The sequence below is a fragment of the Vulpes vulpes genome, chromosome 15 (assembly GCF_048418805.1).
Source record: "Vulpes vulpes isolate BD-2025 chromosome 15, VulVul3, whole genome shotgun sequence".
Classification (NCBI taxonomy): Eukaryota; Metazoa; Chordata; class Mammalia; order Carnivora; family Canidae; genus Vulpes; species Vulpes vulpes.
In genome coordinates, this window is record NC_132794.1 from 5,314,366 (window position 1) to 5,337,366 (window position 23,001).

The window sequence follows — 23,001 nt, forward strand, 5'->3', positions numbered from 1 at the left end:
CTTGAATGCCACCTTTTTCCTGCTTTTTGAACAAAGGGCCCCACATTTTCATTTTGCTCTGAGAAATCATGTGGCCAGTCCTGCCAAGCAGTCTCAAAAATACAGTAGGCTTACTGGAGGGATATTATTTTGCAGCTGAGGAACTGGAACCATCAAAGATATCATGGAGAGTCTTTCCCTAATGGAGAGTCTCCCTCAAATGAATCTCCCCCAATATGGATCTCCCAGATCCAGGGGCTTCCAAGGATGCTCTGGCTGCCTCATACCTTGTGTTCTGAAGAGGGCCAGCCACTGGTTCTCCACTATGGCTGGACAAAGAGACCTTGCACTTGGATTCAGGAGATCTAGGGTCCCCTTTTGGATTTCCCATTTACTTCCTAGTTGCATGGCTCTAGGCTTATTACGTCCCTTGCCCGATCCTCTTTTAGTATGGGTAAATGGAATTAAGAATTCCAGGGAGGGCAGGGTGGGGAGAACTGTTTATGCTAGATATTAAAGAAGATAACTTTGCTGCATTACTTTCATGGTGAAACTGATGTTTTAAAAATCTTACAAGATGTGGACATTGCTGCTATAAACATCGGGGTGCATGTATGTTAACTAAATTGAGTTTAAATAAAAAAATTTAAAGATGCTTTCTAAGAAAAAAAAAATCCTACAAGATGAAATAGATCATTGGATTACAGGTAGGAAAGGAGTGCAAAGGGCATGTGTTCCAATGTAATCAGCCTTAAACCCTCTGGTTCTCTGTGTCCTTGCTTATAAATATAAAGGGGAGAAGATGCTAGATATTAAATGAATCTTAGCATTTGCTTCCACTTTATTTTCTCCCACTTCAAGATAGGTATTTGTGTATGGTTCTCTTGGATCATCTGCATGGGCATCTGTTAATATAAATTTAAATCCAATGAACCTGCTAAAAATATTATTTCTACATCTCTCACACACATTTATAGCAAAATTTAGAATCTACTTAAAATGAAGCTTACAAATAGATCTTGGGTCATTTCTATGGCCAGAATGTCTATCCCATCAGGTTGTTACATGGGTTAAATACATGTGGGGCTTATGAGAAAGTTTCCGGCATAAGGTCAGCACTCACACAAGTTAGCTATTGTTGTTGTTGTTGTTGTTGTTGTTGTTGTTGTTAGAGAAAGAGAGAAAAGAAGGTGAGAAAATTAAGGAAGGAAGGTGGGAAGGGGAATAATGGGGCAGAATGGGAAGGAAAGAGACAGGAAATGCAGAGGAGCATGAGAGCTCTCAAAGGCTCGAGAGCTGACCCCACAGAATTGTTGCAGCCCAGGCTGTATATTAGGATCACTTGGAGAGCTTCAAATAAACCAATTCCTGAACTCCACCCCCCAGAGACTCTGACTCAGTTGGTCTGGGGTAGGACCTGGGCACTAGTCTATTTTTAAAACTACTCAAGTGATTCCTACTCCTGAGATACAGCCCAGGTTGAGAGTGTCTGGTCCCATTCAGCCCCCTCTAGGGAGTCAGGAAAGACAACAGAGGCCCAGGGCAGTCAGTGGTTCTTCCCACTCATAGCATGTCCTGGATGGTGTGAGGTTGGGGTCCAGGCTCCTTGCTCCGAGTCCCCCTCACATGTCGCCCTCTGATATGATATGTGTGAGAGTGGCACCAGACCCCAAGTTGTATCCGCAGAGTCCAGAGGAAAGCACGTGCAGTGGGTCTCCACCCCGAGCAGCGGAATTCAGGAAGAGGGCTGCCGTCTTAGTGCCTTAGTGTCTTAGAGATATTCAGGATGCTCACTGATTCATGTTTTCAGCCAGTCTATTTTAAGATAAAATAATGAAAATTCTGCATTCAGTACATTTTGATTGGCTGATGAGAAACACTGAAATAAATTTAGACTCAAATCTGTGCATGAAATATTCATTGTGGAATCCAGGCAGTGGGTATATGGCTGTTCAATTTTCCATATGCTTGAAATTTTTTCCAGTCAAATGTAGGGGGCGAGTTGTAGGAAAAAGTACTTGAAAATAGTACCTGGGTGGCTCAGTCGGTTGAGCATCCAACTCTTGATTTAGGCTCAGGTTATGATCTCAGGGTTTGGGGATTGAGCCCCACAATAGGCAGTTCCACCTCTAGCACTGAATCTGCTTAAGATTCTCTCTCCCTCTGCCCTTTCCCCCATCTCTCTCTCAAAAAAAAAGAAGAAAGAAATATTTGAAAAAGTGGGTTTGAAACATGTGTTCATATCTGAGAACATCTCCCTCCCTGGCCCTCCCAACCATAAGCCCTTTGCCCCTGCCTCTGTTTTCCAGCTTGGGCTTTGGGGCAACCTTGTTGCTTTTTCCTTGGACCACACCCTCTTCTGCTGCCTCTGTTTGGACAGAGTGAAAGACTGAGGGACTCCCCCTTCCCCAGGAGGCAGGGCTTGCCTGCTCAAACATGGGAAGTCCTAGGCCATCGGGAAGGTCAGCCATTCTCTATTGGGATCAATATTGATGATGGTAATGGTAGTTTTAGGATAGGATTCAAATCTAAGTCAGATCCTGGTTGACTCCTTTCCAGGGCTTTGACACCCACTTCTCTATTTGGGTTTTCTCTTCTTAAAATGAAGGAATTGAACCAGGTGATCATGATGGGCAGGTTGTCTAGTTAGAGATTATCCAGGCCGCTTGTATTTTGTTTTGCTTCTTTTTCTATGCTAGTTCAGCACAGCTGGGGAGGGGAAAAAGAAATAAAAAAAATAAGGGCCCCTAGGTGGCTTGGTGGTTGAGCTCCTGCCTTTGGCTCAAGTAGTGATCCCAGAGTCCCGGGATTGAGTCCCAGGATCAAGTCCCACAACGGGCTCCCCACAGAGAGCTTGCTTCTCCCTCTGCTTCTGTCTCTGCCTCTCTCTGAGTCTCTCATGAATAATTTTTTTAAAAAAGAAAAAATGTATTAGAATCGGTTTTGTGCCATTAAAAGACCAGAGTAATATTTGGAACTAATCTTGAATATCAGTGGTTTATTAATATAAATGTCCACCCTCCAATATCCCTGAGTTGAGAAAGCAACATATGCATCCCCTCTTCACCATATCACCTCCCGAAACACACAGTGATGTGCTATTCACACTCATAGAGTTTACTGTTATGCATTAAAGTGGTTATGGCTCTCAGGTGAACTCACCACCTCCTCAGTGTCCCTGTATTATGAGAACACGCCTTAAAAGCATCAATATGGTGACACACTCCCCTATGCTGTCTTCTGATCAGTGTTAAACAGCAAAACCTGTTGGGGGTGGAGAAAGGGAAGAGAGCCCTGACTTGCAGTGTTTGCCAATGTCTGTGGTGTAAATCCTTCCACAGTTGCCAATTTCACGCTAAATAGGTCACATCCCATGAGTGCGTGTTGAGCTGCAGTGTTCATAGCTTTCCCTGGCCTGTGGCAGTGGCTGCACTACACCCCTGCATCTTTCTGCTTTGCAGAAAGTAGGTCAGGTGATGCTCCCTTGAGCCATAAGAACGCAGATCCTGAACATTGAGATACTGTTAAATGATAATCATGGTTTATGAAGGAAATTTATAAACCAATGTTATCGTGATATAAAATGGCACCTTCCTTAGCGGGTAATTTTGCAGGGGAAGCACACAGCACACAGTTTCTGAACAAAGCTCTCTTGGTCTAGATTTCCTTTGCCCCCACCAGCAGGGTTTGCCCACAGCCTCTGCATGGCACCAATCCCTGTTAAATTACCCCATCCATTTGTCATGCTTCCAAAATCCTTGCAAAAAGCCCTGCTCGCTGACATGTCATCTCTCAGCACCCATGACCATGACAAGTGGAAAGGTCATACTGTCAAACATTAACATTGCAAGGAGCCATAATAATGATCCATTTTTAAAAAGCCTTTTCGACCATTTCTTTACAGGGCTGAAAAGATTTGGGTGGGATAGGAGAACATGGGCCGGTCAGAACATTTCTGAGTTTTTTCACCAGACCTAACATACCTATTTTGGTGGGACACTCTTCCAAAGGAGAAATGTGAGTAGGAAGAGAAGCATCTTTTGCAGTGTAAGATGGGCAAACCACGAACAAGCCAGAGGTTGACTATTTCATCAAGGCATGGTTCCCATATGGAATGCAATTAAGCTTTTCCTTATGAGGAAAAGGAAAGAACAGAAAAAAAAGTCCTCAGAGTAACATTGCATTTTTCTTAGGGAGCAATAACATGTTCTTCCAGTGGATAGTTTTCAAAGAAGTAGGAAGTTACCTCTGGGCCAACAGCAGCCTTCATAGTACATAGTGATTTGCTCCCTCGCATAGTATAAGGTAGGGCAAAACCCCTTTATTTCAGAATGGGTTCACTCTCAGAAGAAGAAGTGATAAAATACCATGGACCTGCCAAGTCCTCATGGGAAATTTCTCTGTTTTATTTTTTTTTTAATTTAAATTCAATTAGCCAATATATAGTACACCATTAGTTTCAGATGTAGTTTTCAATAATTCATCACTGTGTTTAACACCCAGTGCCCATCTCATCACGTGCCCTCCTTCACACCTGTCACCCAGTTACCCCACCCCCCCCACCTACCTCCTCTCCAGTGACCCTCAGTTTGTTTCTAAGAGTTAAAAGTCTCTTATGGTTTGTCCCCTTCTCTGATTTTTTCCCATTTAGTTTTCCCACCCTTCCCTTACGGTCCCTTTCACTATTCTTTGTATTTCATATATGAGTGAAACCATATGATTATTGTCTTGCTCTGATTGACTTATTTCACTCAGCATAATACCCTCCAATTCCATCCACATCAGTGCAAATGGTGGGTATTCATCCTTTCTGATGGCTGAGTAATGTTCCATTGTATATATAGACCACATCTTCTTTATCCTTTCATCCGTCAAAGGACATCTCAGCTCCTTCCACAGTTTGGCTATTGTGGACATTGCTGGTATAAACATTCGGGTGCAGGTGCTCGTTCGTTTCACTACATCTGTATCTTTGGCGTAAAGACCCAGTAGTGCAATTACAGGGTTGTAGGGTAGCTCTATTTTTAACTTCTTGAGGAACCTCCACTGTTTTCCACAGTGGCTGCACCAGTTTGCATTCCCACCCACAGTGCAAAAGGGTTCCTCTTTCTCTGCATCCTCACCAACATCTGTTATTTCCTGACTCATTAATTTTAGCCATTCTCACTGGTGTAAATTGGTATCTCATTGTGGTTTTGATTTGTATTTCCCTGGCGACAAGTGATATAGAGCACTTTTCCATGTATCTATTGGCCATTTGTAGGTCTTCTTTGGAGAAATGTCTCTTCTTGTCTTCTGCCCATTTCTTGACTAGATTATTTGTTTTTTGGGTGTTGAGTTTGATAAGTTCTTTATAGATCTTGGATACTAGCCCTGTATCTGACCTGTCATTTGCAAATTTCTTCTCCCATTTTGTAGGTTGCCTTTTAGATTCGTCGACTGTTTCCTTCTCTGTTTTCATTCTCTGCCAATTTACCAACTTCTTTTTCCTGCCTGGCAGCAAACCCTCCCCATTGTAGCCCTTATACCCCCAAGACACTATGATTTGCTAGCATGAACTGGTTTCTAGAACCCATCTCTGCCACCAGAGTTCCTCCATTCTGTGTTCTTCTCAGGAGGCAGCAGGAATCAGGCTCCTAACTGATGGGAACAGGGGGGTCATGTTTCAAAGCTCAATTATATGTGAGTTTCACAGTTTCTAACTCATGTTCCCCAGCTCTGAGAGGACAAATGAGAAGTAAGTATATTTTTCTTCTTGGACCCACAACAGATTTATTCACAGTTTTGCAAGGTCACGTTTGGTGGCTGTGGGATCTTTAATTATCATGATTTAGTACTTGGCTCTTGTGAGAAAAAAAAAAATCTTGGTTAATGGATTTGAGCCCAAACTGAAAATGTTTTTAGTAAAGAAGCTTTATGAAGGAGATGTGCCCCAAATCCTGAGCAGACCACAGACCCCAAACTAAAGTCCACATTTGTTCCTCATCTGAAGATGCCACCTACCTTCAGGGCATGAAGAGATAAGTCTCTGCCATCAGAGATATGGAGATGCCATCAGTATATGCTTAATGGCACTGACTCTGTGTTGTTGGCTGGCTTCGTTAATCTCTCAACAATCATTATCTCCCTGTGACAAAGAACAAAATGGAGGCACAGAGTGGTTAAGTGACTAGGGTCACATAGTGAGCAAGCAGCATGTCTAAGATTCACACTCAGGCAACTAGCATGTTATATGGGCTGATGATAACCCAACCTACAACAACAATTTTGCAACTGGGGATCACTTTGGAAACTATATGTGCTGTACATTATATCTTTTTCTGCAAAGCCATCCAGTAGAAATCTTTTTTCTTTTTCCAATATAGACCATCTGCCATATTCTCCCAAAGAGCCAAGACCTATGATTAAGGTCAGCTCAAAACAATTCTTACTCTCCTAGTATAGAAAAAGCAAAGATAATAATAAAGAAACATAATAGTTTACTTCCTTCTCACATAAATGTTTTCTGGAGTGAGGCAGGCCAGCTTGTACATGATAGCTTCATGGTGTCATCAAGGACCCAGACTCCCATCTCCAGAGTCATCTCATATTTGGAGATGACAGCTAGCACTCAGGTATTAGATCCTGATGTCAGGCTGGCACAGGAGGAATTCAGAGAAAGCCCAAAGGGATTCCAACCAGCAGAGCTTGCCTCCCAGGAGACCTAGATGCATTATTGCCTTGCTGTCAATAGTCAACTATAAGAAAAACTAGGAAAACACATTCCATTATTCAGGTATATTTTTAATAATGTCTCTTCTTAAAAACTGGGGGAAAATGGAAAATGGGCTTCCAGAGGCAACTGGAAATTTCTGCTCAGACAACAATCCATACCTACTGTCTGCATTTCAGAGGGTCCAATAAATAATAACCCTGAATTCAGAATCAAGCAAGAGATAGACATAGGAGAAGGATGATTTGATCTTAGCTTTCTGGAGACTGTGTGTTTGCAGATGCTATACTCTATATTTAAGGAGGCTTGGCCACCCAGTCTCTGCCAGAGTTGGAGACACACACATCTCTTGCTTGGGGGCATCCTCTTCCACTACAGGAAGTTTATAGATCAGAATATGTGCCCTCGGCCAACAGATAACTAGGAGGGACTTGTCACACTTATCGGCTCCTCCCTAACTCCCAAATAAGACTAGCCACTGCCCCTCCATTCAAGAGAGGGGTCAGGAGTGTTGCTTTAATAGAAGATTCCCCCACATGGAAGCATAAGAAGCAGAGGGCATTTCCTCCCAAAATCACCTGCCCATTTTGACTGCTAAGACCTCACTTTTTTTTTAAATGATGTTCCTGTTTTGTTTTGTTTTGTTTTGTTTTGTTTTTAATTTCTGGTCTGCAGGTTTTTCTGGATACATCCAACCATATGCTAGGAAATGTTTAACCACCAGATCTCCAAAAAAATGTACAAATAATAATAAAATATACTCAGCATCGTCAATTCCATAGAGCCAATTCCTTATCATAAAAGACTTTAATTGCCTTTCGATGAACTTAATGCACTGAGCATACCTGAATACATTCTAAGTAGCCAGTACCCCACCACTGAGGACATCATGCCAAGAGTCCATGTACTGCTAGCCCTGCCAGGATTCAACAGGTGCCCCTGATTCTTTCTCCAAATCTCTTGGGGGAATGCAGCACTACCACCTTCCTTACTTGGATATTTTTTAAGAGAAGACAACGGAGAGATGTGAGTTCATCACACACCTTCACATGAATAAAATGTCCACACAACCAACTTCTCTTACCCTCTTGGACACATAAAATGTTTTTTTTTTTCTATTAGCCATTTTGGAAAGAGATCTTCTCAAGTACTTGAAATAGTTCTATCTCTTATTAAACAAACCACACCAGGACAGTTTAACATTTTCTCAGTGGTTGAGGATCATCATTTGAAAACCCATGATGATGGTCTTCTGGGTATGGAGAATGTTGAGTGCAGGGTGAGGGGAAGAGGGACTCTGTGTTTGCCAGCCCCAAGCGGTCCTGGCCACTATAATCTTGAGGTGTGTGTTGTTCCCTCATCTACTCCCATGTTGGGCTCTCTGACATTTCTGCTTTTCTTGGTGGCTCCACGGTGGCAGCCTGCTGCTCTCTCCAGGGTAGGTTTTAATCTGCTATAGGCGGGAAAGCAATTTAACCATATTCATCTGTCCTGCATATAAACAGGAAGCGACTTTGAGAGAGCATCTAAAGCTTTCTCCTACTGCTAAAATGTTTGCGTTTAGATATTTTAGGGCTCTTTTGGATTTCTTAGACATAGTTTATGATTGCTTCATCTTTCCCACAGAGAAATTCCCATAATTATATTTCCTACAGTTGAGGTTACTCAGGAAAGAAATGCCACTCTAAAGGAAACTTTCACTTTATGTTTAAAGGGAAAGTGATAAGGAGATGCATCAGAAGAGCCTCACAGGCTGGTCTGGCCTCTCCCCATAACTGTGTTCAGGAATGTGGTTCCCAGGGCCATAATGAGTGGGCATCACAGTGAAATGGACAGGGTGGGATGACACACAAGGCTCCATGCAAGAAAGCAGATGTTCCACCACTGCCCCAGGGCACAAGTATTCAGTGCTCCTGTCCATTTCCCCTTTCGTCAAGGTGTGAGCTTTCCCTTTCAACTGTCCCTTCCACACATGGGATGTTCACACCCCACACCTCCTGTTCAAAGGTTTTCAGCAGCATTTAGAACCCTTTGATGGTGGATGGTGCAAAGTTGCAGGTGAGGGTATCAGATGAGGGGGAGTGATCTACTCTGCTCCCTGCTCCCTCGGAGACTCCCCAGCCTCCTCTCCTACAAAGGATGCCCTTGGAGAGGGACACCATGTCTCCCTTTGGCCCCTCCCAATGGAGTGCCCATTCAGCCTTCTCACTGGGTGACTATCAGGAGCAGCTAATGGGGCTCTTGAACTCCTGGGGCTTTAGCCCCTTCCCCCAGTGGGGTGGGGGATTAGAATACATTGCAAAAGTCCCCATCTGACATTCCAGGCTCACAGCTCAATGGACCCTTCTCATGCTGCTCCTCAGTTGCCACAAGAAGCCTTTTGTTCAATCTCAGAGAAGGAAGGGCTTCAGCCCCTGTGTTTGCTTAATCCTCTAAGATAACACGTGTCAACCTCTCCTGGAACCTTCCTCACCACCATTCCGCTCCTCTGCAGGGGCAGCACTGTGGTGGCCATGGGGTTTCTACTTCATGGGGTATCAAGCTGGTGCCCACCTCACAGCTTTACCCTACATGTGGTTGAAGGGGAACATTCCTCTCCCGCACCATAAACTCTAAATCCTAACCACTCCTCCCCCTTCCTCTTCTGTGCTCAGTCTTCTGACACAGAGATTGTAAAAAAGGTGAAGCCACTTGGGAAGACCATGTGGTAGTTTCTCAAAATGTGAAACATAAAATCTCCATGTGACACAGAAGTTCTTCCCCTAGGGATCTACCTGGAGAAAGTGAAACCATAGGTCCTCGCAAGAATCTGCACCCAGATATTGCTAGCAGTATTATCCATAATATCTCCAAAACGGAAACAATAGCAGTGTGCACCAACTGATGGATGAGTAAGCAAAACGTGGAAATCCCATGACTCAGCAACAAAACAAAGAGCTGATACACGCTGCAGTATGGATGAACCTGGAAAATACACTCAGTGAGAAAAAGCCAGACAGACACAAAAGAATACCTACTGCAGGATCCCATTTATAGAAAATGTCTAGAAAATGCCAATCAAAAAGGAGAGAATGTCCATCAGTGGTTGCCTGGGACAGGAGTGGGAAAGGACTATGAAGGGGCAGGGGAATCTTCTAGGGTAATGTAAATGCTCTAAAACCTGATGTGGTGGTAATCATACAACTCTATACACTTGGGTTGGGTTGTAATAGTGTGTGTATGCATGCGTGTGTGTTGGATAATGTAAATATGCTTGTGTTGCCCCCCCAATTCATGCCCACCTGAACCTCAGAACATGACTTCATGCAGAAATAAGTTATTTGCAGATATAATTAGTTAACATGAAGTCATAATGCATGAGGGTAGGTTCTAAGTCCAATGACTAGTATCCTTATAAGAAATCCATATGAAGACAGTAAAACCCTCACGGAAGAACATGATATGAAGTAGGGGCAGGGTTGGGATTGATGCAGCCACAAGCCAAAGAGCAGCAGCAGAGCCACCAAAAGCCAGAAGAGGCAAGGAAAGATTCTTCCCTAGAACTTCAGAGGGAGCACAGCCCTGCCATCACCTTGATTTTGGACTGGCCTCCAGGAGTGTGAGAGAACAGATTTCTGTTGTTGAAAGCCACCCAGCTCACCCTGGTCTGTTAGACCGCCCTAGGAAACTAACACAATATTAAAATCCATTCAGCTCTATATACTTAAAACAGGTGAATTTTATGGTATGTAAATGAGACCTCAATAAAGCTGTGGATCAAAATTAAACTTTTTTCTCGAAGCAGCTAGAGGAAGTGAGTCATCAGGACCAAAGGCTCACTGGTCTCACTGGTGCCAGCCTGGCTGCCTCTCAGTTGTTCTGGAAGAGGAATCATACCACAGCTGTAGATAAAACACGGGACTCACAGTGCTGCTTTCCCCCAGTTTGTTCTCTCTGTGCCTCCTCCTCTCTGCCACAGACCTGCTGACAGTGTGGGTTCTCCTGTGGGCGTCCAGGCTACAGAGCTAGGAGATGTTTTTACTCGTTATGGCTTGTCTCAAACCGTTCCACTCCTCTGTAGGGGAAGACAGGACCCAGGGCATGCCAGTCTTAAAAGATTTCATGGTGTTTCTCTGGTCACCTGCCCAAGGAGCAGTGGAGAGCACACAAGTGTGAGCTCGATTTAGAAATCAGGCAGGGCCTTTCTTCCCATTATGGTGGACATGAGGCACAAAACAGGTAAAACATATAGATTGATTCCGGTTATTTTTCAAATCCCCTCGGTCCTTTCTGAGAGCATCTTATTCTCTTCTCGTGTTTTTTGAAACTCTTTAAACATTTTGCCCATAATTATTTTATGGTCTCTGTCTGATGATTCTAGCATTTGAAGCGCTTGGGCTGATTCCCAGTCACAGCGGGTTGTCTTCTCATGTGTTTTACACTTTTGGTTTGTTAGCTCATGTTCAGCAGAAGTTTATCTTGGAGAATTCCAATGGGCCTGGATGGAGTTTGCCTCCCTCCGGAGTGTGTTTGTGTTTGTTTTGCTAGGATCTTCGGGCCTGTGGCCAAAGTAGGATCACCAGCATCTTGACCCTTTAGCAGGACACCAAGTCCAAATCTATGTAGAGTCAGCCCAGCTATGGATTCTCGGGGGAGACCTTTTCTTCTTCACTCATAACACAAGTCAAGGCAGTTTGCTTCTCCCTTTGCCAGTGTGGATTTTGTTGTAATTGTTGCAAGTACTTGCTCTGGAGATGGAGCTTTTTGAGGAGTCTGGTTTGAAGAGCCAACTTTTAACTCCCTGCCTCTCAGGTAGTCAGGGCACCAACATCCTAATACCTCTGGTCTTTGAACATCCACTTCTGTTTCTGGCTCCTGGGATTTCCCTCACTTTCTTATAAGCTCAGTGTGCGTTTAAAAAGACGCTCGTTTTGTGCTGCCCTGCATTTCTAGGTGGTGTGTGGAATGGAGCAGGGCCTTGTGTTATCCAGCATAGTGCCAAGAATGAAAGTCTTTGAATTAATTTTGAAGTGGAAGAGCAGGAACTTGAGAAGTTCACAAATAAAGCTTTCTGTTTTCTTGGTAAATTGGGGTTGAGGTTCCTTGCCATACATTATGGGAGAAGGGTGGGTCTGAGGTCTTCAGCTGACTGTGATAGTTTGTAACAACTGTGGAAGATGGGCATATCTCGAAGTCACCTCAAAGAGTCATCAGCAGAGATCAGAGCCCCAACCTAAGTTGATTAGTAAGGTTTCAGAGCCCCACAATTGAAAATGATAGTTAGAAACTGTCATTTAATGGGAGCTCCCTCTCTGGTCTATTCAGAAGAAAAATCATTTTCCTGGGATCCCTGGGTGGTGCAGCGGTTTGGCACCTGCCTTTGGCCCAGGGCGCGATCCTGGAGACCCGGGATCGAATCCCATATCAGGCTCCCGGTGCATGGAGCCTGCTTCTCCCTCCGCCTGTGTCTCTGCCTCTCTCTCTCTCTCTGTGACTATCATAAATAAATAAAAATTTAAAAAAAATCATTTTCCTATGTGTCCTGGGGGACATGGGCTATGCTCCGTGACTCACATGTGCCCGCAGTGGGCTGGGGACACATAAACACTCACACACACACACACACACACACACACACACACACCCCAGATATGAAATCCTGCAGCAACTACTGAGTGAGTGAGCTGAGGGCTCATTGCATCAGGTTTCACTTTTCTGCCACCTTCCCTCTACTCTGTTCATGATTCCCACTCAGCGGTCCCTTGAATACATTTTATTTCAGAGAAACACCTCTTTAAGCATTATGGAGGGGAAGTCAAGAAGGCTGCTTTGCCAAATAAGTCGTGTCCCTCTTGGGTTTTCAGTTCCTGCGATGATCACGTCCTATCCAAACACAACCCTGGCCACTCAGGGTCAGAAGAAAGAAATGAGCTGTGCAGCCCATGGCGAGAAGCCCATCATAGTCCGCTGGGAGAAGGAGGACCGGATCATTAACCCCGAGATGGCCCGTTACCTCGTGTCCACCAAGGAGGTGGGAGAGGAGGTGATCTCTACTCTGCAGGTAAAACGCGGTGAACACAGCAGATCAGAATCTAACTTCATTGGCAGCATAACCCTGTCCTTTCACCTAAGTGGGTGCATGTGGGTGATAAACAGCAAATAATGTTTCAGAACTTATTTATGAACAACCATGTCTCTCTGGCTCTTTACAACAATATTACTGAGTAGCCTGCAAAAATAGTGCTTGATCTTGAGTGTTATTAAGAATAGAATGATGATGAACATGCTAGGGAACACAACTCTAATAGAAAAAAATGGGAGGAATCAAATGACTTAATGACAGTTAATCCCAGAGGAATGACATCCTATGCCATGCACCTGTTTTAACATCCTGCAGAAAGAAAAATTAGATGGGCTTTAGAAGGGAAAATGTCTGGCTTTTTTTTTTTTTTTTGGAAAAATCCAACCAACATAAAAGCTTTTGTCCTTCATATGGGATCACAAAAGCTAGAAAAAAAATTATTATAGCCCCATATTTTTTTAGTACTATTGGTAGTTAACTGAGCAGTGTTTTTAGTGGGGGAGAAATGATGCTGCAGCACACATGGAAAAACAGTCCCTGTGTTTGAAACACCGATATTGATTCACATGCAGGTCCAATCCTGGGGTCCTTCTAGAAAGAGCTCTAATGAGGGTCCTGTAGGACCAAGCATTTACTGCAGGATTTATAGATCTTCTTTGGGCAGGGTTGCTTTGGATGCTCTAAGGGCACACCATGAGAAAAAAAAAATGTGTATGTGGAATATACATCAACCTGACCATGGCATCCTACATAAATTACACATCCAACTTAATGACCTGACAGTGATAACGTACATCGAACCTGTCCATCCACACCCTTACAATCGCACTGAAATAATTTGCTTTCAGGGGTGTGTGTGTGCACACGTGCTGGGGGTGTAGGAAGGGTGGGAGTGGAGAGATGTGTTTACAGACAAAAGCCCTTTTAGTTATTCTTGCTCCATGCTACTGGATATGATGGATTTCTTTCTGCTTTACACATAGATTTTGCCAACTGTTAGAGAAGATTCTGGCTTCTTCTCCTGTCATGCTATCAATTCTTATGGGGAGGACCGTGGAATAATTCAGCTCACAGTGCAAGGTAGGAAGGAGACCAAACTGGGGGAAACACGGCTTTTAGGACAGTAAGTGTATACCCAGGCTCGGACCTCTGTGTGCGCTCAGCTTGCTATGTAACACGTCCCGATGCCCAGAAAACTTTGAATATGTTCAAAGTTAGTGTTAAAACTGTATTTTACAAAAAAAAAAAAAAACTGCATTTTGCAGTGTGCACGATTGTGTCACTGGGCAGCCCCACAACACAGGCAACAGAGTCCTGAAGGGAACAGGGTCAGAAGACCCTGCAGGCCCAGAGAATGTACCACGTGGAGGAGTGCACCTGCTTATTTAGCTGAATGGTAGGAATCTTTATGCTGGTCCATCCCAATGAGAAGAGAAATTTAACCTCTGAAGCCAAAATAGTTTTGGAGTTATGGATTCCAAACCAGAAGAGTGACATTTAATCCATATCCCTCTTTGGCCCAACCCCACAACAAAAGCCTGTCATATGCCCCTGCTGTAAACACCTGCAGTTTGGGAAAGTGCAATTTCTACTCCCCGAAATGCCATTAGGAAAAAAAATGAAAAAAAAAAATAATAAAAATGTTTTAAAAAATGCTTCCCGGCAAACTCGTCCGCCACCGTTGAAGGCTGACAAAGCTCTTCTGAGCCATACTCAGCATTTCCACCCATGTTTTCTGTTTGAGCCGTGTTTGAACTAAGCCCGGGTTTTCCTGTCGATTGTGCAGAGCCCCCAGACCCTCCCGAAATTGAGATCAAAGACGTGAAAGCACGCACAATCACCCTCAGGTGGACCATGGGGTTTGACGGCAACAGCCCCATCACGGGCTACGATATTGAATGCAAAAATAAATCAGGTAAGTCTTTTATTTCCCCCAGCTTTATTCTCACTTCAAAAAGCCCTTTCATTGTTTTCCTCTGTTATTCATGACTACCTGTAAGAGTAAACCTGGGCTCCCCGAGACTCAGAGGGGGCTCTTTCTACCAGCTTCTCCTTTCCTGCTCAGAGCACAGGTCCTTTGTGGGGTGGGGTCTGTCCCTGCCTCAGCCCTCCTTCCTTTCCCTCCAGCCCCCAGGCTTGCTGTCCACCCGCCACCCTGGTCTTCTTGCCGCCAAGCAGCAGGTGGGCAGCTCCGGGCAGCACCTGGCCAGCGGTGTTATGCTTTCTGCCCCCCACCCTGTCCTTCATGTCCCATTTCCCCAGCCAGGTGGCTGCTCTAGACAGGGACTTCTGTCTAGAGCCTGGACTTCAGCTGTGTTCAGAGTCTGTAGGGTGAGTTTGTGCAGAGACAGGAGAGCTGCTCCTTGTGGAGACAGGCACTGACCCTTCAGCGAAGTCCTGGAAGTGCCACGGGGCCGAGCCAGAGGCAGTTGCTCCTGCTCAGAGCATCACCTGTTTCCCTGGGGCCCACAGGTGGCCAGGTCAGCAGAGGCACCATAAATAGACCCAGGAGTCAGGATCATGACAGGTGTGTCTGTTTGTCCCCTTTAGGAGGCAATGCCAGCATTGCTTGGAACTTTAGGATCCATCGGGCTGAGGGTAGAAAGCCACCCCTGTGGCCTCTGGTCGGCACTCGGACTGTGTCTCATAAAAGAGATGAGGAATCAGAGCAGCACCAGGATGTGTAGGGACCATGCGTGTAGCCTTATTTTTCACCTTCTGGGCACCATACTTTCTTTACTCATTACACAGCGGTGACCTATTCAGGGTATTTGAGCTGAGGCCGTAGTGACAACGAAGCTCTAGGCAGCTGGAGGCAGGCCCTGAGTGACGGCGTGGGTCGGGACAAGCGTGCAAAGGGCAGGACAAGAGAGTGGCAGGAGCTGGACGGGACTGCGGAGGGTGGAGTGTCCCAGGAGCATCGCGTGAACCCTAAAAGGAAGACGCTTCACACCCAGAATAGTGGCTTTAGAAATAGCCTGTGATGGGCAGCCCAGGTGGCTCAGCGGTTTAGCCGCTTTCAGCCCAGGGCATTGTGACTCCGGGGTCCTGGGATCAAGTCCTGCATCAGGCTCCTTACATGAAGCCTGCTTCTCCCTCTGCCTGTGTCTATGCTTCTCTCTCTGTGTCTCTCGTGAATAAATAAATAAAATCTTAAAAGAAAGAAGAGAAAGAAAGAAAGAAAGAAAGAAAGAAAGAAAGAAAGAAAGAAAGAACGAACATGTGAGACTTGCAATACGCAGCTGCACTGGGAATGCACGTAAGAGAGGCTGGTTTGCCCAGAGTCAGGACAGGCCCAGCAGTGAGGCGAGGATGCGTGCCCAGGGCCCAGGGCTTGGAACCAGGAGTGCAGTGGCTGCCAGTGGCAAGGCCACCAGGGGATGGGACAGCTGGGCAGCCTGGGGGCGGGGTGCACCGTGACAAGCTGAAGACAGTGCGGGCCCAAACAGGGCTCTTTTGGGAACTAGGACAGACGGGCTTCCCCAGGGCCAAAGGGAAGAGAGGACACCTGCGTTTGTTCTAAAGACGTAGGTGGGGAAGGAGCCAAAGAATTCCAAGTTCAGAGACACGCGTCATGAAGTGGAGAAAGTGCTTCTTAGGCGAGGCAAGCACGTGCTGGCCGGGAATGGCCCGGGAACCGGTGGCGACCAGGAGAACCCCAGAGAAATGCAGACGCACATCATGGGGACAGTCCCCAGAGTCCCCAGGACGGGTGGCCCTGACCGTCCCTGGCTGAGCACGGACTGCAGGACCGTGGGCTTCTGTGCCCACAGGGGTGGGCGGTCGGGGGGCCTCTCAGGGGAGCAGTTCAGTGCCTCCCTGTCTTCAGGGGCTGTCGATCGTTTCCGGGTGCTGGTGATGATCCATTGGTTGCACAACCTGTCCCGACCCTGTGCTGGCCCTGCTCCAACTGGCCGTGTGCCCTCACCGGCCCCCCGCCCTCAGCATTCCCCTCTGTGAAGTGGGGTACCATAGCACCTCCCTGTGACAGGAGGCCCTCAAAGGCCACAAGCTGCCCGTAGGCTGGAGAAGCCCCCCTTTCCCTGGGCCACCCGGTTCCTGTGCTTACCGCCACCTGGTCCTTAGATGTCACCTCTCCTGTCATCGTATTCCTGGCCCACACCCGAGGCCAGGCCTCCCGTCACGTGCTCCTACAGCATCACCTCCCTTCCTTCCCGGCTGGACCGTCACGGGCGATCGTAGAGCTACTCCTGTGCTTGTGATTGGGTTTTGTTTTTTTTTTTTCTTTCCAAAGTGATCAACATTTTCTTTAATCGCATCTGGATTTTGAGTCAAGTTAGGAAAGCTGTTCTCTGCCGCCAGGCTGTAAAGGAATCCCCCCTCCCCCCTGCTTTCTACTTGTATTTCGATCTCGCTCTTGCCTTTAGATCTCTGATCCATTTGGATTTGATTCTTGTGTGTGCTGGGAGGTAGGGATCCAGTCCGATCTTCTCCCAGATGGAAATCCTGCTGCCCTCACGTGACTCATTAAAAAAGTCCACCTCTCCCCGGGGGTGTCAGATGCCACCTCTATCACCGACCAGCTTCCCAGGTGCTCCTCTATTTCTGGACGTTCCAGTCTATTCCATCATTTTGTCTGTGACCGCCTCAGCACCAGCCTGCGCTCATCATGTTCCAGCTTCCTGTAGGGCTCGTCTGCCCTCCCCACTTTTCCTTTCCGTATTTTTGTAGCTTTCCACATGCGATCCTTAGGAGCGACTGGTCTAACTCCATAAAAACACTCTTGGCTTTTTTTTGGGAGGGGGGTGGATTGCATCAAAATTGTTAATGAACTTAGGAAGAGCTGGCATCTTTGTGACATTGTCGTGGGTTGAATTGTGTCCACCGGGAAGTTACATTGAAGTTTCTAAGCCCTGGCTCCACAGAATGTGACCGTTTTGGGGGGAATAGGGCCACGGCACTTGTGACTTCTGATCGACGCATCGTCTCCACTGGGTGGAACGTTCCTGTGTTATCAGGTCTACTTTTCCCCAACCCCCAGCACCCAGCATAGCACCCAGCATAGCATCCAGCACGCTGTGGGCACACAATGTGCGCTTGCTGGGTACTCTTTAACAAGAGAGTTGCTTTGAAGCGCTTCCCCCAGGGTCTGGGGCAAATATCTACTAAATGACAGCTCTGAGGATCACTCTGGTGTGCACACAGTGCTTATAAATAAAATGCTTCGAAAACCATCTGCATCCCCCACTGGAGAATCCTCAGTACCCCCCCAGCACTGCCTGTGGGCTCCCCAAAGGCAGGAACTCTGCTGTCGTGTGGCCCTGGATCCCAGCACCTAGCACAGTGCCTGCCGAGTTAGGAGCACCTCGCTAACTACTTGAGGCATTGAATGTACCTGCGATCCAAACCTAAGAATCAAAAAACAAAAAAACAAAAAACAAAACAAAACAAAACAACCTAAGAATCATCTCCACAGCATTGCCTAACTCTAAATTGATCGGGCTCTGCACGACCGGCGAGTCCAACCCAGTTGGAGTTAGAATGAGTTCCAGGAGAGTCACTGGGGAAGAGCCCATGGGACAGGCGGGCCTGAGTCCATGACCTCAGGTCTCCAGCAGGGCCCTCCAGCCCCTCCACAGCTTTTGGTTTGGAAGACCTGGGCAGCAGGAGCTACGCTGGTAGCAGGCAGCATCGTATTCACTGCCGTAAAAATTGGGTCGGTCTGTTCATGTATTAGCTGCTTCCTCAATAAGTTTTGGGTGGGTAAAAAGACAACTATAATATAAGCTAGTGCAGTTTATAGGCTGAGCACACAGAAGACCGATCCTTGAAATCACAGCTTAAATGTCACTTCCTCCAGGAAGCCTTCCCTGACCACCCTTTTTAGGGCGTGCCCCTTCCTCTATGCGTCTGGCATCCTGCCCCTCCCTGGAACATTTGGTGGGCTTGTGACTGCTTATTCAATAACCCGGATCCTCTACTGGGAAGATGGTCAATATCTGTCTCCCCTACTGGGAAGCTCTAGTGACCCCTCGGGGCAGGGACCGTGCCTGAGGAGCCCTATGCAATGACCCTGCATCCCCCAGTAAGCAGCACACACCAGACACTCGTAATGCACATCTGTGAACTTGTTAAGCCATGAAATCGTGCCCCAAAGACACATCCATCTACTCTTTGTTCGTTTGCCAAGAGCGTAAGGTATTGCTGTACTTGGCGTTCTTAACCCACGGGGCCCTGCAAGGGGTCATCGGTCCGTGCTTGAACTTTCCCGGCGATGCAAACTCACCGGCCCCAGGAAAGCACAACTCTGCCCTGGGCCGACCATGACTGTCACAAGGTCTCAACGTTTCTCGCCCTGAAACAGACCTTCCTGAATCCGGCGGTCCCCTTCCCCACCCCCAAGACCTTTGGTCCTATGACCCTCCTTCCAGGATTTGAAGCCAGAGGACTCTCCTGGCTCCCTGTTTTCCAGGAAATATATGACACCCCAAGTCCCTTTATTTGTATCTCCTACGCCCACCCCCTGGCCCTCTCGACCTGGCCCTGCCAGTGTCATCGACTTCCCTTCGTGTGGCCCATGGCTCCACGGGCTGCTCTGGCTGCCGTGTTGCTTTGTTCCTGGCGGCCACTGCTTCTCCTCCAGATGGACACAAAACCCCCTTTGCCATCCTATTCCACATCCCACCCTGTCTGTGCCGCTGGCTCCATCACGCACTTTGCTTCATCTGCCTCCTTCCCCTCTCTGGAGGACAGCCGGCCTCGTGCCCACGTCCCCCTCCCGGGCACCTGTCTCCTCCTTAGGACCCCACAGATCGCCAAGTGGGCTCCAGGGCCTCGGCACACCCTCTAGTCCCGGAACGTAACCATCCAGCCAGGAAGCACAGCCTCTCCTATGCAGGTGGGTGCTGTCTTCCAGAGCCTTCTTTCCCCAGCCTCCCTTCGCCATCTCCTCCATGGAGCACACAGAGCAGAAGGGGCTTTCCCTGTGCCCTTCTGTCTCCCTTCTAGTAGCCAGTGCTGTAAAAACTGGTCCTTCTCTGAGCTGCCTCTTAGTTTTTAAACTTTTAGAGTCATTTTGCCTCCAGGACCCCCCTCTGGTCACCCTCGCTCCTCCTGGTCTTTGGCATCTAACTGCTTCTTCAGATCAAATTCAGATCAAAATTTCATGTTCGTCCTTGGCGAGCTGCCCTCCCCTTGACTTGGGGTGTCAGACCCCCAAGCAGGGCTCCCACTACAAGCACCCTGGCCCCCAAGGACTCCCTCCATCCTTTCCCATGAGGTTATTTGTCATTTCAGAGGCAGGAATGAGAGTCTGAACTTTTCCATCCTCTTGCACCACCTTTGTCGCTCCGGGGCACGTCGGAGAACCCTGCCAACTGTTTCAGGGAATGCTTCTGACATCTCCTTTCTAAACCAGGGTCCAAGCCTGAGCATGCACAGCTCTCCCCACTTCTGTTCCTACATGCTCACAGGCGCTACAATCATTCTTGGCCAGAGTTCCCCTCCCTTGCACTTGGCTAAACTCCTGGTCGGTAAGCCGAGTCAAGCGCTTGTCTGAAAGTCTGCATCTGAACATCTGAGATGTCTGGAAAAGGGAAATCCAGTCTCATTAGGTGTCCTGCGGAGACTATGTAGAGGTCACATGCTACAGGAGAATGACCTGGAACTCCGGGACAACACAGGTGAGGTGAGACCCCAGCCCCACTCCACGCCGGCCAGGTAACATGCCTGAATTTCTTGACCCTTGCGATGATAATAAAAATCCCTACCTCACCAGGGTGTTGTAATAATTCAATCAGATAAAGCGCTCCAAACTCTAGCTGTGCATCAGAATGACCCAGAGAGGGGCCTTTTAAAAGCGCCGGTTTCTGGGCCCCAGTACACAGTGATTCTGATTCAGTAGGTCTGAAAATGCAGTTATCAAAAAGCTCCAGGGTGTTTCTAATGTGCCCACACATTTGGGGACTGCAGGAGTCGTGCTTGCAAAATGCCTAGCACGGGCGCCGGGGGAGCAGATGCCACTCCACAAGCGTGAGTCCCCTCTGCTGCGGGGTTTTCTCCGGCTGCTGCCTTGACCTACCCCGCAAACCCATCCATGGTCTGCCCTTCTCTGGGAGGCTGAACTCCGCTTCTGACATATCCTGCAACACGCAGACTTTTTTCCCCGTCTGACCTCCCCTTGGGCTCGCCCAGCAGCAGACATGCAAAATGAATCAGACAAGGATCCTGGCAGCGGCTGGGTTCTGTGTGTGCGGCTTTGTCAGGGGCTCCTCTTCTGAGGTCCCAGCCCTGTCTGGACTCTGGCAACACTGCCCCTTCCCTTCAGCCCTCCTGACCCCAGAGGGATCAGCTCCCCACTCTTGCTAGATGCCCAGAGCCTCAGCATCCCCTGCAAGTTCCTCTAACCCAGCCCACACCTCAGTAAATAGTCCCCTTGTGAAGGATCTTCCAGGTGTGACTTATAAACCCCCCTTGACACTTCATTCGTTCTCTGCATCTGGAAAGCACCCTCTCCCTCCAACATGGGGCAGGGGGACCTGTGATAAATTCCCCGACAACTTCATTTCTTCCCCCTTTGCAGCACTCTCCATGTGTGCTCCAGCCCTCGGATTCCCAAACGTGCATTTCTGTTTGGGACATATGCCTAAGTTTCTTTATTTTGTCTGTGGTATGCCCTTCCTCGGCGTACTTGCGTTTCAATCTGCATTTGCATCCTCTCAAGTGTCAGGATCGCTCTGTAATTGTTCGCACATAATGCCCGGTGTTATATTTTCCAGCACATTTTGCTAATAATCCACGTCCTACCTGTCTGCCCGCACATCAGCATCTGAGATCAGAAGCAGTATTTCCAATTCCTGTCCCGACTCTTCTCTCCTGGGTAGTCACCTCCTTGTTTTTATTCCTCCTTTGATGCTCTATCATTTGCCAGAGGGTGTCTGGGGATTTAACTCGACTTTCTTCTCCGTTCGGTTACTTTCAAATCCTCCGGGATAAAACATTCTTTCTCATCTTCTTGACCTTTAGCTCAAAATCCATCCTGTGTTGTTTTGAACCTTATTCTAATAATCATGATCATTGACATCATCTTTTTCTATCAAAGTGTGATAACTGTAGGAAAGAAGCTAAAAACACGGCTCCTTCTTGGAGCACCTTGTGCTTCCTGACTGTTCCCCCCCCAACCCCCACCCCTCTCCCCCACCCCCACCCCACCTTGGCCACACCCCCATGGGCTAGTCCTGAGTTGATTGGCAGGAGGAAGAGCTGGTCAGTGGATATTAATATGCCTCCTTGAGCCCCTTTGCTGCCTCCCAGACACATTCTCAATGAAGATGGCCACGTCTTCATGGACCTGGCAGTTCCAGAAACGTCCCCATGGCGCTGGGCAGAGCCATCAACCACTACAAGTACCTGCTTCCACCTGGGACCGGTTAACCACTTTCTCTGCACCTTGCAGTGCCACAGGATTCCTCTCTTGCCCTAGACGTCTTCTCCAGAAGTACTGGCCTTCTCCTGTGGGACAGGGTCCATATTTATGTGTCAGTCAATTGGTACTAAATCCCCACCACTTTGGATCCCATTCTTCTCCTCTTCCACCATGTGATTTTGCAGCATCTTCTTTTTCTTTTTTTTTTTAAGATTTTATTTATTTATTCATGAGACACACATTGAGAGAGGCAGAGACACAGGCAGAGGGAGAAGCAAGCTCCCTGTGGGGAACCCGATGTAGGACTCGATCCCTGAACTCTAGGATTACCCCCTGGGCTGAAGGCAGACGCTCAACGGCTGAGGCACCCGGCGTCCCAGCATCTTCTCTTTCTATGTCAGTGTTCCTCAACCTTCAATCTTCTTGACTCAAGGGATACTTTTCCTTTCTGATGGAATATTCATTGTCAGTCTTTATTATGCCCTGTTCCCTGATTAGTCACAGCATTCCAAGGCAGCCTTGAAGAGACATATTTTTGTACAAGTCCAGAAGACCTCTTATATTTATGGTTACTTTTAGGCAGACCAGCCCTCTAAGCTTCCATGTTCATGGTTAATGTGGAAAAGGAAGGGAACCCTTCCCAGGCCTCAGAGGCCTGTGTATTTGCCATTTGTGTATTCATATGTTAAACATGCATTTCTTATGTGTTGTCTGCTACGCACGAGGCACTTGCAAGCATGCTGTCTGCTGACATAGAGCTCAGAATCTAGCAAGGAACACAGAATCTCAGTGAGATTCCTACAGGCGTGGTCAATGCCACCTATGAGGACATGGGGGACTGTGGGAGTGTAGAACCATCATCTC

At 47.3% G+C, this 23,001-nt stretch overlaps 1 protein-coding gene across 3 annotated transcripts in view; it reads left to right on the forward strand.

The window, feature by feature from the left end:
• Positions 1–23,001, forward strand: part of DSCAM (DS cell adhesion molecule) — a 731,493-nt gene that overhangs the window by 581,883 nt on the left and 126,609 nt on the right. For all 3 annotated transcript variants that reach the window (XR_011997624.1, XR_011997625.1, XM_072740401.1), the window contains exons 12-14: positions 12,535–12,731; positions 13,736–13,832; positions 14,539–14,667. Coding sequence is in view for 1 of the 3 variants with exons in the window: in XM_072740401.1 (XP_072596502.1) it covers positions 12,535–12,731; positions 13,736–13,832; positions 14,539–14,667 (423 nt within the window). In the remaining 2 variants the exon portion in view is untranslated. The remainder of the gene's footprint in view (positions 1–12,534; positions 12,732–13,735; positions 13,833–14,538; positions 14,668–23,001) is intronic.